The 15,095-nt window shown below is 42.0% G+C and overlaps 1 protein-coding gene across 1 annotated transcript; it reads right to left on the bottom strand.

The window, feature by feature from the left end:
- Positions 1 to 5,173: 5,173 nt before the first annotated feature.
- On the bottom strand, positions 5,174 to 13,986 carry tmem218 (transmembrane protein 218). Its single transcript, XM_032577400.1, has 3 exons — positions 13,537 to 13,986; positions 10,621 to 10,723; positions 5,174 to 5,957 (listed from the first exon to the last, which is right to left on the bottom strand). The coding sequence occupies exons 1-3, from the start codon at positions 13,653 to 13,655 to the stop codon at positions 5,823 to 5,825; spliced, it is 357 nt and encodes a 118-aa protein (XP_032433291.1). The 5' UTR covers positions 13,656 to 13,986; the 3' UTR covers positions 5,174 to 5,822.
- Between the last annotated feature and the right edge of the window lie 1,109 nt (positions 13,987 to 15,095).

Genomic DNA, 15,095 nt, shown 5'->3' with positions numbered 1-15,095 from the left:
CCTAACAGGGCACACCTATGAAGTGAAAACCATTTCAGGTGACTACCTCTTGAAGCTCATCAAGAAAATGCAGAGTGTGTGCAAAGCAGTAATCACAGCAAAAGGTTGCTACTTTGAAGAAACTAGAATATAAGGGCTATTTTCAGTTGTTTTACACTTTTTTGTTTAGTGCATATTTCCACGTGTGTTATTCATAGTTTTGATGCCTTCAGTGTGAATCTGCAATGTCAATAATCATGAAAATAAAGGAAACTCATTGAATTAAAAGGTGTGTCCAAACCTTTGGTCTGTACTGTAGATGTTTAGGTTAGCTCATTTTAAAAATAGCAATAAAAAAAATATTCACGAAAGTCCAGCGAAAATGCAGAATAACCCATTTACAGTTATTCCAGCCGACAGCATTTAATTTGATCAAAGGTAAGACAAAACAGACGCACATTTTTGAACATAAATATCTTCGGGAAATGAGCCTCAAGGAAGACAAAACGTGTGCAACAGTTTCTTTGCTTTCTTTTGACAGCTAATTTGGTTAGCTGTCTGAGCAGCAACACCCCCCACCAAACCAGCCTCCCACCAGTCAACTAGCCAGGCAAATTTGTAGCTGTCTGTCTGCACAGTATGAGTCTCATACATCATCTTGGCTCGCCTGCAGCAATCAAACAAAAGTACCAAGTCAGCCATGTCTGGATGGTCTTTCCTCAATCCAAATGCAATCAGTATGCGTGGTTTGAGTGGCCGCCTGGGAGGAAGCAGATTCCACTACCGATTGGTTGTACATCACATCCACCTGCAAACAATAATAGATGGATGTAAAATGAAGGTGGGGTAGAAAAGTCGAAGCTGCAGTGAATTTTCTCTGCACATAAATCAACTTGCAAATATCTGTCTCCTGTCAGATTGTGGATCGAAGAAAGTTGCTCTGTGCCTAACTTACCGAATTTTTTTCTCAGTGAATGAATTTAACGAAGACTTAAAAATAAAAACTGTCCTTACAACATTGAAATTGAAGTGGAAGGACATTTTTTAATAACATGTTGCTGAAAACCAATTCCAAGCAGACTAGACAACTACACCTAAAGTAACACCAGTGCATTAATAATAAACCTAAACCTCAGCCGCAGTGATCTCTGTCTGAGAGTGATATAGGACTGCATCGGTAGTCTTGGATTATTTTCTGCCATTGAATTATGTCATTTTTTTGACTGAAACGATAAAAGACCTGAATTTCACAACCTTGCAGCTGCAACTTTCAGACATTGTTCAGAGATTACTTTACCACTTAAAGTATGCCATGTCTTCACTGGTTATTTTTGCTCAAATTTGTCATCTTAACCTTTATTTTCTTCATATGACGTTTAATTTGTTTTTATTTGTTCTTTTCACGTGTTTCTTGTTTTAACGTGAGTCTTTGTTCCTTCATTTTCACATGAAGCACTTTGGCATCACGTGTTGCTCAGAGTAGCGATTCATGATCATCTGACTATCCAAGTGGTAACGGACAGATGATTCGACATCTTTGTCCATTACTCTGGTCCAGTTTTACTCATTGCTGGTCATGTGGTCAATAGTAAAAGGTCAGCATGAGAACCCTGACTGGTCTGGTGCCAGGCAGCTTCATACTCAACAAAATGTGATGAACTGCCTTTTCTGACGCATTACATTACCTCAACAATTGTTGCTCTTTTGCCAGCCCCTACGATTCAGTTAGGGTTAGGGTTAACACAGTATAATGTTTAAAACATTAATTATTTTAAAATTTAATGGAATTAAATTCTGCTTATGGACAATTAAACTAATTTCCAATTAACAGGAAACCATTATTTCACCATCATGTCTCATACATCCAAACACACAGCGAATCAAGACAGCATTTTCTATTGTAATCCTTAATTAGAACGTTAATCTCTAATGCTATGGCCTTTGAGGTGTGTATCCATTGCCTTTTAAATCCTGGTGTATATTGAGTCATACACTCTCTCAGCACTGTCATATAAAAACCCTTAGAGGGCCATTCTCTGGCCCTCAACGGGAGATGTGTCTGAGCAGCAATGGGGCCATTAGAGGGCAACCTCACCCCCCTCTGAGACTTCATCGTGTCCCGCAGAGACCCGTTAGAGTTAATTTTTTTTTCTCCTGAGAGAAAACAACACCAAGAGCTCAAGCGCTCTAAAAATAGCTTCCTTCATTGCACATAAAAACCCTGAGAAAAAAAAAAATCTGTTGCCACGGCATAAAGCTTTAGTTCATCACGGTGTTCTCTTTCGCACTCCTCCTCTCGACGTGGAGGGACTAAGGTAGCCGATCCTTAGTAGCTAAACTCTCAGTAAAATCAGATTTCATGTTGCGTTCCTGTTTTTACAGCTACCACACGGAGCACCAATCAGATTTTATTTACCAAACTCTGTGAAAGGACTGCAAACATTGCCATCTGCTTGATTTAGCACCAACGGAATGACATTCTTCAGGGATAAGAGTGAACATTTTGTCAGAAATTTACTAATGGATTTTCTGGGTTTTGGAATCTCGCGGGGCGGTGACAGTAACCATATCCCAAACAGAGGGCAAGAGGCCTGAAGATGTGAACCGCGAGCCAGAAGTTCTGCTTGAATGCGTCTGAATGCCGGGTCTGGCCCGGTGGGAATGCAACCCGTCCCCTCTGTGGTCCCAACATTAAGCACCCGGAGCTTGTTGCTCACACCTCTTTGGCTTTGCATTGCTTTCTCTACCACCATCACCCCCCACAGCCTCCACCACCCTCCCCCGTCTCTTTATATGTCCAGCTGGCTGCGCCACAAAGACTGCATCTTCCAGTTCCAAATGATTCTCGAACCCCCACATGCTTTGTCCTGCTCATTTTCCCACTCCTGGGAGACACTTCTTCTCGCTAAGATTAAAATAAAGGAATGACAGAGGGAGAGAGGAAAGGATCGGAAAAATGAGGCCGAGACCGGGTTTGAGAAGAAGGGAGGACGTGGAGAAATACTCCGAGAAATGGCTTGAGAAAGAAAAAAGTTACAAATGCTTTTTTTGTTGTTGTTGTTGTATATTTGGAAATTGGATAGTTTTCAATTAGAGACGAGTTTTTATGTTAAGAGTTTTAAATCCAAATTGTATTTGGGATTGAACTATCCTGACAAAATCTCCAGTAGCAGCTACAGGTGGAACTCGTTGTTTAATAAAAAAAGCAAAAAGCTGTGATGAGTCAAAAGCCAATCGGCTTCCTCCGGAGTTAAAGCAAGAAGATTGGCTGCCTGCGTTGAGCCTCTTCCGGTGTCTCTCGCTGTGACTGCTTAGATCGTGTTTAGTGGTACTCATGTGGTCAATTAGAGGTAACAAATCCCTCCATCGCTGAATAGTTTCAGATCCACTATCCCACCCTGGTTTAGTCCAACCCCCGCCCCTGCCGACCCCTCCAGTTCCCAAGCTTGTGTGAAATCAGTCAGTCGGATTCTTCTACAAAAAAAAAAAAGAAAAAATAGAAGAGGAACACAGTCTGGAGTTGTGGGCCGGAACTAACAGGATTGGTTTTGATTCATTAGATTCTCTTTCATCATCATGGTTGGAATTCTGCTCTACATCTCCTCCAGCTTCGCGCTACTAAATTTAATTTGGGAAGGGAAGGAGGGACTCGTGCAATTGGGGCCGTCTACTGCAAAACCTTGTTACTCGCTGGAGTCACCTGTTAGTCGAACCGCCAGGCTGAAACAGAATTCGTCAGCAGGTCAAATGCGGCACCAACATGTAGAACAGCTGCGCAAATCAGCAAAAACACAATAACGCCCGGTGGTTCTTCAATCCATTTTTGCTTGAGTTGCCTCATTTTGTGAAGATGTATAAGGATGAGCGTTTTGATGCAAACCTGTTCAGTCCTCACATCAATGACTGGGGGCATTGCTCGACTCAAGGAGTTTCTCTTTGTCCAGAAATTTTCCCTCTGGGACGGGATCGAAGTGACCTTTCTGGACTGAACATGCGTCGCTTATGCACAACAAAATGGCGTACACCGTTTTACCTTAAAGGTTCCAGATGTGTGTCAGCAACAAGTGTGCTACATTAACACTGAAGAAAGAGTTGAAAATGTCTGAAAGTTACTCCAGGTACTAAGAAAACTAAGGCCGATGTGCTTTATCTATTCTATTCAACATTTTGCATGAAAAACTTTTAAATAACTCAGTAAATAGAGCTCAAAGCAAAAGTTCGATTATTTTTTATCCATGTTAAATGAGTTCATTTTATCATAACACATCGGATATCAACGCTGAATTGAAATGTGCCGTTTTCCAATTTGAAACATAATACACTGCCTGCACTGGATTTTATTCGGAGGTAGACAAGTAACTACGCTTTATTTTCCTTCCACTTCACAAGGACTCACTTCTTTTTGCTGGTCTAGCAAAAAAATCCTAATAAATTACATAGTACCTGTGGAAAGGTTCCATACTTTTACAAGGCTCTGAAACACTTTCTGCTTAGCAGCTGTTTCAGATTGCTGATCGTTGTCATGGAGCATGAAGTACCGCACTCTAAAATGTCAGCAACCATAGATAAAGATTTCAATGTGTCAAACTGAAATGCTCATGATATAGCTTTCAGATCAAGCTGATGTGATCTTGGAGATGTAATTATTGTAACATGCCAGACAGATGTTAAGACTGGGCCCAGCTTTGACAGGTCACTCGTTGGAAAACTCACCTGTTTCATCAAAGCACAGAAACTCTGAGCGTTCAGGCCGCAGTACTCAACTAGCTCTTAACATGCACAGCAAGAAAATGAAAACCACTTGTCCTCTTCTCTGAAACTAACCTGGTAAAAAAAAACAAAAAACAGCCCCTTGTTTTACGCTTTGCTTCGTACAGAGTCTGGACTCTCGGCTATTGAGAAACGATCGATTGCTGGAGGTGTGGGCTCTGTTGAAGCATGGTCAACACATGACTAAGTGGCTTCATTCACTTCCTCCACTGCTGTTGCCAAACTACAACCTTCTACAGGCAGACTACAATTCTAAAACAGCACAGAAAATTTACGTCATTGTTCGCAACTCCTTCTTGTTCCCTGATTAGTCCAACTGAAATTCAACCAGAGAATTCTAGCTCAATGGGAGAAATCCCAGACAGAGCACAGAGGGGAGATGAGAATCGAGCAGAGCTGCATAGGAACGCAATGGCCAGGCCACTTTGAAACTTTGTGAAATTTTTATGACATATTTTTACTTAGCTGTCATTAATTTGTGGAAATCAGGTTTTACTTTGACATTGGAGATGTTTTTGTAAACTTTCTTGTCAGAAAGGTCACATTTTATTTATCCTTGTAAAAAAAATAAAAGGCTAAACATTAAAGAGGGTGAATACTTTAAACAGGCGCTGTGCTTCAAGACCTAAGGTTCCACAAAATGCGATTCACATCTTTCTGTTACTATTTTGTTAATGTTTGATAAACAACAGACATGGCAAAAAGGAACCAGTGTGACAGGGAAGGACTTCACCCATCTACACTGAGAAGAAACAGAACATAAACACTCAGGACCTCTTAGTTTATCTAGAAGAGATGAAAACTGACTCTAGAAGTTAAGAGAAAAAACGATTCAAAATTTACATTTGTGACAAGCACTGCTACTTACAAGTAAAAAAAAAAGAGATGTAAGAAGTTTCAGAAGTTCATTGAGAGACTGCTGGCTCTCCTCATTCATTTTCAGAGCAGTGTCAGTCTCTAGTTCTGTCCTTCACAACAAGGAGAGATTCTTTTTCTTCCCCCTCAGCCCTGTTTTCCCTGGGTTCTGTATCTTGGGGGGATGTGACCCTGCTGCCGCCAATGACGCTGGCCTCCTAGTATGTCCTTAAAGCCTTAGCATGCACCGGCTCCAGGAAGTGCAAGGGCAGTAGCATGAAGAACGCCACCAGGAAAACTGTCCCCACCACAGCCAGGAGAACGTAGCGGCCAATGAAGAAGGTGTCGACTATCTGTAGTGAAAAGAAAGAATGAATGGATTTGGAGTCATACAGGATTGCTACACATTTTTCAAGACATTCTTGAAACCAGGGACATGACAGCTCCTTTTTTTTCCACCCTAGTATTTCCTCAATTAACCACTAGGTGTCATGAAAGGACTTTGGGCAGATGGATGCCGAGGCTTTGTGTCTGGATGTTTTCCTTATTGTCTCTTTGTTGTGGGGAACCTGCAGCGATTAAAGCGTTTACTGCTGAAGGGGGCGGGGCTTCGTACGTTCCTACCTCCAACAGGACGGTGGCTCACTGTAGTGAGATCTGCTGATATTAGAGATACAGTCTGAGTCAGTATTTAGCCGCGTTTGAAATGAAAGAGACACCTTGGCTGCAGCCATTTATCTGAGACTAATTAAGATTAAATTCGATAGAAATGATCTACTTCGATGCACAGTATCTGTAACCCAACCCCACGTTAGAAAAATTACGAATTTCTTCAGTGTAAGAAATTCATGGTTCGCTTAAAACTTGAATGCTATTCTATTCGAGGGCAACATAGGTCCGTGCAGCAGCTACTGCAAAGGAAGAACAGGGGACATATACCGGGATAGGCATGATTGCACTCTGGATCTGGAGAATGTGCTGAGAATACAGAACCAATAAGTCACCGTGATGTGTGTGTGCAGGAAGAACGGGACAAAACTCCTCATGAAACCATCTGGTGTTTGATGTCCTAAATGTCAGAGTGTCTTTAAAGTATCCAGGGAAGGAAGGACATCATTCCAGAGCAGAACATATCCTACTTTTCCTGTTTCCTTCTGCAATTAAAAAGCAAAAATCCAGGTTTGACTTGTTTTTTCCTTTTTTTTTAATATATTACCCAAAGCAAACGGTCAACAAGCCGTTTCTCCTCAGTGAGCTGTAAAGTTAGACTCAAGGCTTCGTGCAATAACTCCATTCTATGTGACAATTTGACTAGTTCTGTCTGTACCAGTTCTCTTTTGATCAGGTGAAGGGTCATGAAAGAGACCAAATGTGTTCTGCATGTAATACTCTGAGGTTGTTTGCAAACAGGATACCCATATCTACACTGCAGCCAGATAATGCATACTGTTACACAGAGTAACACTGCTGAATGGGGCGGGGCTTCAGCAGTGTTCTTATGTCTCCAAGAGAATACTGGAGACATTAGGACATCAAAACAGACTGAAGAAATGTGCAGCGCTGCCTGCTTCCCCTGTATTGATAGCAGAGGTGACCTGAAGTCTTGCCTTAAGGTTCACCATCCCATAATAACAGGAGAAACTCCTCAACATTGACTAAATTGTTGACTTTTTACCAACTGGGATTATATGACCAACTGATTTGGATTTCATTTTGACATAGTTAGAATCAAACTGCACTCCATGTACTGTAACTGGATGTGAATGTGAGTACGTGACTGTACCGTATTGCTGTGAACTGAGCTAAACTGAATTTGGACCAAATTTTATGTAACTCTCACATAGGATTAGACCCGTTTGTGCTGTGAGATGACATATCTGTGAATCTAGTTTATCTCCGTATGTTTGATGTTTAGCAAAACATCCTAGTTCAATAGTGGTAGAAGCATTGTCAAAGTGAGCCGTACAACGAGGAAGAAGGTAAAATCTGGCATCTTAAAGTGCAAAGTGCCTCTTTATGTTTATCTCCTGCTGTTTGTGGCGCCGCTCCTAAATGAAATCAATGAAGAGAACGCAAAGCAAATCAGTGGCACTTCGTAAAAACTAACGATCTTCAGGTCTAACGTCGCAGCTCCCTAGGATGGAAAGGTTGCCATGGAGTGACTGGTTCTATGCTTCACTGATAACTCTGGGTCTGTGTTAATATTTCAGTCATGAGCCACCCATGATGATGAGAATGCAAACAGAGAAAACACCCTTAAGCCAGTATGATTGAAGACGAGCAGGAGCCCAACTGCTGCCGAAAGAGAAATTTCATAAGGACTGCTGTGGAATGGGAGTAGTGCGTGTGTGTGTGTGTGTGTGGGGGTGTGTGTGTGTGTGTCTGGGAGAGCTGCTGATGATGTATTCCATCTCTTATGAATGCATTTAACACATCTCACTTTTTAATTTGCCAATTACGCAGCAAGCAGGAGCCCAAAGTGTGTGGGCCATGTTTTATTAATGTGCCACTGGGTAGGAGCAGGTGGGGGGTGGGGTGTTGTATGAGCCACCCCCACCTCCAGTCTAACACTGGCCTAATTGGTACTGTGATATTTCACTGTTGTTTAACAGCAAGAGGTTAAACATGTCTCTCTCTGCTGGCTGGTCCTGTTCAGCCGGTCGCTGCTGAATATTAATCCACACAGAAACACAAGGCGCAAACAGGAAATGACAAGTTTAGGTACCGCTTCTGACAAAAGGGGACGAGTTCATTGAGTACAGGCTACGCTACAACATTTAGACTCGTTCTAGTTAATTACTCGTATTTCTGCGAGAAGCAACATTTGTGCTGAAGGATCTTGGGAACTCAATTCCAACCAGGTCCTAAAGTGAGTTTGGTCTGAATTTACTTGGAATATTCAGCGGAAATTCCCATTTTGCAGTCGTTCTCTCGGCATCGCTGTTCTCCTATCAGCACTGTACAGAGAATACAAAGCACGAGCTGGCCGGGACAAGGCTCTGCTTTGCTATTTTGATGGGGTGGCAGCTTGCTTGGCAAATCCGGACAGCTTACTGGCACGACCCGAAGGCAACATGGGGAGTGTTTGTTCTGTGTTGCTGTTGGATTCAGATAAAGCAGAACAGGCCTTTACAACGAGCACATGCACAGAGACGCACACGCTGGCTTTATTTACAGGCCTGCAGTTCTGTGGAACTGCAGGCTTACAGAAGAGCAGAATTAAGGTTTCTTTTTGGGGTAGGTGTTTATCTTAAACAGCCTTACTCTTAACCAGAGCTCATACCCTCAGTCAGTGAAAACAACAACAAAAAGGGAACAGGACTCTCAATCCATCAATCAGTTGTAGAGAAATACTCCTCATCTCAACTTGTTCTTTTTAATTAAACCTCTTCACCATCATGGACAAGACCCAAGAGCTTTCAGAGGACATCAGGGACAAAATAGTATATCAGTGAAAACCTGGAATTGGCTACAAGATCATCACCTTATTTTTATTCAGATATGGAGTAAATATGAATCAAATGCTCTAGAGCTGCAGCTACAGCCAAGATCGTACCTGTTGTTTTTCAGCCAGAGAACAGCACGGTAAATTTTCAGTGGAAATTGTCCGAAGTACATACTGTTGGACCAAAACACTGAACTCCCGCTGCTCAGTTCTGGTCCGATGCAGTGGGCGAACGTCTCACCGACGCCCTCTGTTCTTTTTTTTTTTTCTTCTTCTGATAACACGGAGAATAAAGTGAGATGTTACAGCTTACCAATCATTATTTCCTCCTACACTGAACTTGTAATAGTTGCTGTTCCATGCTGAGGTCGTTGTGTTTACTATGCTGCTGTAAAATAGTCACATTTTTCAAAACACTAAGGTGCATAATGCAGCAGGAGGGGTTTCAGAAGAAGTTGGCTTGCTGTGTTTTGAGGATCTTGAAGGGCGTTTATGTAAAAACAAATGCACTGAAATTATGTGGCTGCTCGTCGACATTTTAACTTCAGTCCCACCACAACGAGCCCTCCAGTCCCAACACCACTCCTACGTCTCACAGTCTGAAACTCTCGTACTGCTTCCTGCGTGGGTTCATTTGTTATCTGTTGTGGTCCACCACCGTAATATGAATGAAGCTGCATTTGTAGTTCTGCGAAAGTTATGAACTGGAAAAGGCCTGCAGCCACGTACTTCTCTGGCCATGTATGATAATATCTTGAGCCACAACTTTTCTACTTTTTCCAAACCACTGAGGGTGAGTCACAGATGGGTCATCCAGCATGTATGACAATAAACTCATAACCACTACCAAGGCAACAAAGAAGTAGCCCAGTGAAGTGATGTTCTGAACTAGATTGGGAGTCCTCAAGAGCCATTATCCTACAACTTTTAGATGCATCCACGCTGAAACACACCATTTCCTGACAGCATAAAAGAAAATGTGCTCACTTTTATCCCCCCTTTCTGGTTGAGTTTTTAATGCTAATTTTCCCAGGCTTTGGGGAGCCCTGACTGACAACTGGGACCATTGTTTAGGATTGGCAGGTGTGACTTTCTGGACATTGTAGTTTTGCTCAAGTTGTTCGAGTCTCTGTGCTTCCATCAAATTTAAAAAATGAAAAACTGCCTTGCTTTGCCACTACCAGGATAACTAATATTAACCCGTTCACATTCTTACGGTGTCCTGCATGCTGTGCTTGAGTTCACTGCCATTTTGTTTGCATGACTGATATTTTTTGGGGGTTATTTTGTTCACGGTCTTTAATCTTTATTTCTCAGCGAAGATCTCAGATACATATTAATAACACAATGCAAATGCTACGAAAGATCACCGGAGACAGTTGCTTTAGCTATCTAATGAGCTACATTTTGAAAATGCTTCTTGTTGCAAATCTGGCTGCATTTGAATGGTCTCTAATCCTAATTTGAGAAGTTTCTGTTTACCTTGCTGACAGTGGACACATTTATAAAGAGAGAACCCAGTAGTACTTGTGAGTATTTCTACCACAGTGTTTGATCAGCTGGTGGTTTACCTCTATCTCTTTGAAAGGAAGAGGCGTCTCTGGGCTCCGAGGGAAGAACACCAGCACCAGAGTGATGATGAGAGCCAGGAGGGTAGTGGGGATGACTCCTAACCTGCGGGACACAAGCATTAAAAAACAGTTTGTGTTTCTTATTAACTGTAAATGACAGTGTCCTGAGCATTATGCCATAATAAAGCTATTCCCCAAAGACAATGTTTGAGTATGTTGACTGTTTGGTTTTCTGTCAAATAGTACTATGCTGGCCTACAGCGTAACACCGATATTCCTCTGAATCCCTATTCATTTAAAGCAGTGGTGCCCAAAGTAGAACATGCATAGAACATGCAGGAGGTCCAGCATCCTGCATGTTCTAGTTCTCTCCCTGGAGGTAGTAACAACCTTCTCAGCATGTCAATGTTCTTCTTAGGCTTTCTAATGACCCATCATTGGATCCAGGTGTGTTAAACCAGGGAGAGAACTAAAACATGCAGGACCGACTTTGGGCACCGCTGATTTAAAGAAATCAAGCTAAAGTAGTCTGTTTATGTCAGTGCAAATTCATTTCTGTAGATGTAATAGTTGGAAGGACGAACAGACTGACAGTTTTATGCGTCTCCGTAGAAAATTGGTTGCCAGGATTGTCAGCAGGCAGTACACAACACAGTACACCTCTTTGCTGACTTTAACAGCAAAGAAGTTTGAATTTCCCAGTAACTAATTCGACCTTTTTAACTGTATCACTTTCTAAGTTGGAAATAATACAAAAATCTGAAATTATATTCAATTTAATAATATAGAGGCAGTCTCACAAATACGTTTATAAAAAATGTCTATGCTCCAGCTTTTAGTTCATGTGTTCATCGCCAGTCAGTTTAATAGATGAACTCTCACCTTACCCCATACCTGTCAAGCTTTGGGTTTGAGAATATGGGAAATGTCGCCTGGAGTGGGCGGGGTTTAAGGTGGGGAGTTGGGGACAGGCGAACGAACGACGTAAGATGGGGGTGGAGGGCAGGAAATAGACCAGGGGACAGACAAACGTATAAGTCAAGGGCGGGGGAGACGAGCGAACAAACGTCATGTAAGACCGGTAGACCAGGGGATGAAAGTAAGAACGGGGGGAGCAATACGGGATATTTACGGCACCTTCGTTCGTCACACTCAGAAACTCATCTACCAGCCATGTACCACCACGATGATTTCCACCACCAGTTTGTTTAGACCGAGATTACATGAAATTTATTGTGCTGTCCGTCCATAAAGCTACACTTAACACTATAAGCATCAGCTACTCAGCCGCCCGCCGTGTTCAGTCTATCCGTTTACCTGTATAAATAATCCCGCAGCGCTCTTCCCGCCGTTCACTTTCAACCAGCAGCTCCCGGAGGAGAAAGGCTGCCGTACTCCAGGCATGGCGCCAGTCATTTTAAGGATTCTTACTGGTCCCCAAAAAAATCGATGAAAACCCGGGCATTATAATCAATCAATAAAACCCCTGAAGCCGAACTTGAAAATTGGACGTTATGCCACTAACACTTAGCTTTTGTCAACAACTCAGAGGAAGAAGTCAGAGCTCCGCGCAACGCAAGTAATGTCCCGCCCGGAACACGGTGCGCTAAAGAACAAAACATAAATTAAAGAAGCTTCGAGGCAGGTAAATTTTCCTCAAGCAATTTTAATAACCGAGGTACTCGAATCATTCGAGGAATCGTTTCAGCCCTAGATAAAATACTCTCAATAAAATGACAATTAGCCTTAGGATAGGCACATTCCTTCATAGCCTTCCAATCAGGCCAGATGCTGTCTGTTTTTAATTGTTCTATTGTGAATTCCACACAAAGAAATATGGCTGCATAGGTTTAGATATGAGCTACAAATGACCAAAACTTCTCCCTTTAGACAGTGATGAAAAACATATATGAAACTCATTTGACTATTATCACCTATGGGCTATTTACCACCTTATATTTGGTGTTTTCTTATAGTAAATAAATAGGAATGCAGTGTAATGAGTCAGGTCTTGATGTTCATTTGAGATCCTGGGAATTTCACAGTAAATGCTGATGTTACAGGAGTCATTTGCTCATTCTGTTGTCACAGTTCTTCCCATCACCCAGTTTGTGTCCTTGCTAACAAGGACAATGATGAATCCAGAAGAAATCATCATGATCTGTCTTTTTTTTTTTTTTTTTTTTTTGCTGAACATTAAAATGAAATGAATTCAATTTGCCAGGTCAGTATTTTACTACTGACTTGTTTTATTTAAAACAACATTTCTACTGCTGCTAAAACAACACAGAATATTGATTATTATGGATAAATAGAATGTCATATATTACAGTTGCTCGTGTCCTGCTGCAAAACATTTACAGGTAAATGGAAAACTGTAGCATTTTAGCTGGCTCACCTTGCAGCAGAAGGTTAGGCAGGAGAAATGCATTGGTTTATTATCTATACTGAAAGCTCAAGTCAAGACGCCACCTTCATTAAAAACGGAATCTTCCATCCCTACCGCATGTTGATGGAACAGCATACCCACGATGTCCCTCCTTTTGGATTTGGTGTTCTACCATCTTTTGTCATTCAGTTTATTTTATGGATGTAAAATTCTAAAACTCTTGGACTTTGGCTTCCTTTGGACTTCTTCAACACACCGAAACTTTCCTGCAACTACAACAAACTGCAATCATAAACTGCTAACATGTGAGGAGGTTACTTTACTTCATGCCAGGATTATTTAGCAGCCTGTCAGTATACCAGATTCAAATTTTAAAATGTCGTAAGTCATATGTTCCAACATCGTGGCAGCAGAACCGTTGTAGAAACAGCATGAATCCCTTTGTGATCCATCTGGTCCCACACTAATGTTTATACTTCATATCACGGCGTGTGAGCGGAGTGTGTGAAGCTGCTTCTTCAACTCACTTTCCCGATCCATCGGCTCTCAGCAGAATGGCCCCTACCGCAAGAGCTGCGATCCAAACGAACACAATGACAACAACACCGGTACCGACTTGCAACACAGTGTTAGTCATATCGATCATCTGCGAAAAGTTGTTCAGTCCGTGGGACGACAAGGTTAATAACTGCTGCTGGCAGGAGGCGTCGTCGCCCTTCTTGTTTGTTAACTTGCGTTAGCAGCACAAGCTAGCTGGGCAAATCCTGCCGTCACATTTAAACGAGCTGGCTGTGGACTGTGCTGAGAACGCCGTTACGCTGGCAACAGAAGCAACTTGTGTGACGGCGATAACAGAATCCTGTTTCTGTAAAGGCTACGACAGGAAATTGCAATTTAAGGTTAGAAAGAGTTGGGAAGAGTCTCTTTCTGGCGTCCTGCACTTCCTGGTAACCACAAGCTCGAGTGTAATTGGATAGTCACATATGAGAGAGCTGTCCAATTAAATGCGTCGTTCCTAAAACACGACGAAGTTGGAAGGTGTGGGTACGCCCCATTTTTCACCCGCCGGGACAAAACAGTGCGCCTGGTAGGCGGGGTTTGCATATCTTTCCCTCACGACTGTCGGAGCTTACCTCCGGGAGCGACGGATAACCATTTCGACCTTTTGACTTAAAAAAAATAAATAAATAAAAATTGTGTTGTATGTTAACATTAACATATCGTTTTTAAATCAAATTGATTAATCCGAATATGCTAAATTCCTAGCAGCAAATCGATCTTGTAGCTTATATTTAATTATTTCGCATTTACATCGTCGTCAGTGGTTAATAACGCAATAAACTCAAATCGTCCATACAGGTTGCGTCTGATCTACTCCACTCAGCGCTTTGATCTCCGTTTAAGATAACTTCTCCGCAGCGCCTCATCCTCACTTCTGGCTGGGATTTTCCCGGCTGACTGCTAAGGAACGAACCCTTTAGAACGCGCTAATGGCTTTATTTAGTATGTATATGAATTTCAGCGTGAATCATCGTTGCAAAGTAAATAACTAAAGCAAAGTAGCAAATGAGAAAACAGGGAGAATCCACCGTACACATTTAGAGGAGAAAAATAAATATTTGCGACAACTAACAGCAACATCCAAAGCAATATTTAATTACATTTGTTTTGAGTATATCTCTGACGGCCAGCCGAGCTCCACGCGCTGGCAAACCGGATGGTCACGTCCACAAATCAAATGTGTAGGTTACCGCGTGCGTGGGCGCACACGCGCCAGTAAACGGCGCTTCCTGGAAAACAACTTGCTGCCTTTAGGTGACACTCGTAACATCCATGCATCAGTGTTTGTGTATAGGGGACACGGGCTAGAACCACGTGGCCATTGAATGCTGCAAGCAGATTAGCTAAATAATCTTCAAGAATGAAAATGGAGAAAAATTCCCTTTTCCTTGTAGATTATCTCGATTTAACTGGACAAGATTTCTTTTTCGGCTCTGAAATAGAAATATTTTAGTGCTGAAATATTTCTATTTACTTTTATCAGCAAAAGTAAAGTTATCTTTTTGCGAAAATAGAAAAGCTGTAG

The sequence above is a fragment of the Xiphophorus hellerii genome, chromosome 11, assembly GCF_003331165.1.
Source record: "Xiphophorus hellerii strain 12219 chromosome 11, Xiphophorus_hellerii-4.1, whole genome shotgun sequence".
Lineage (NCBI taxonomy): Eukaryota > Metazoa > Chordata > Actinopteri > Cyprinodontiformes > Poeciliidae > Xiphophorus > Xiphophorus hellerii.
This window is presented reverse-complemented; position numbering and strand designations above follow the sequence as displayed.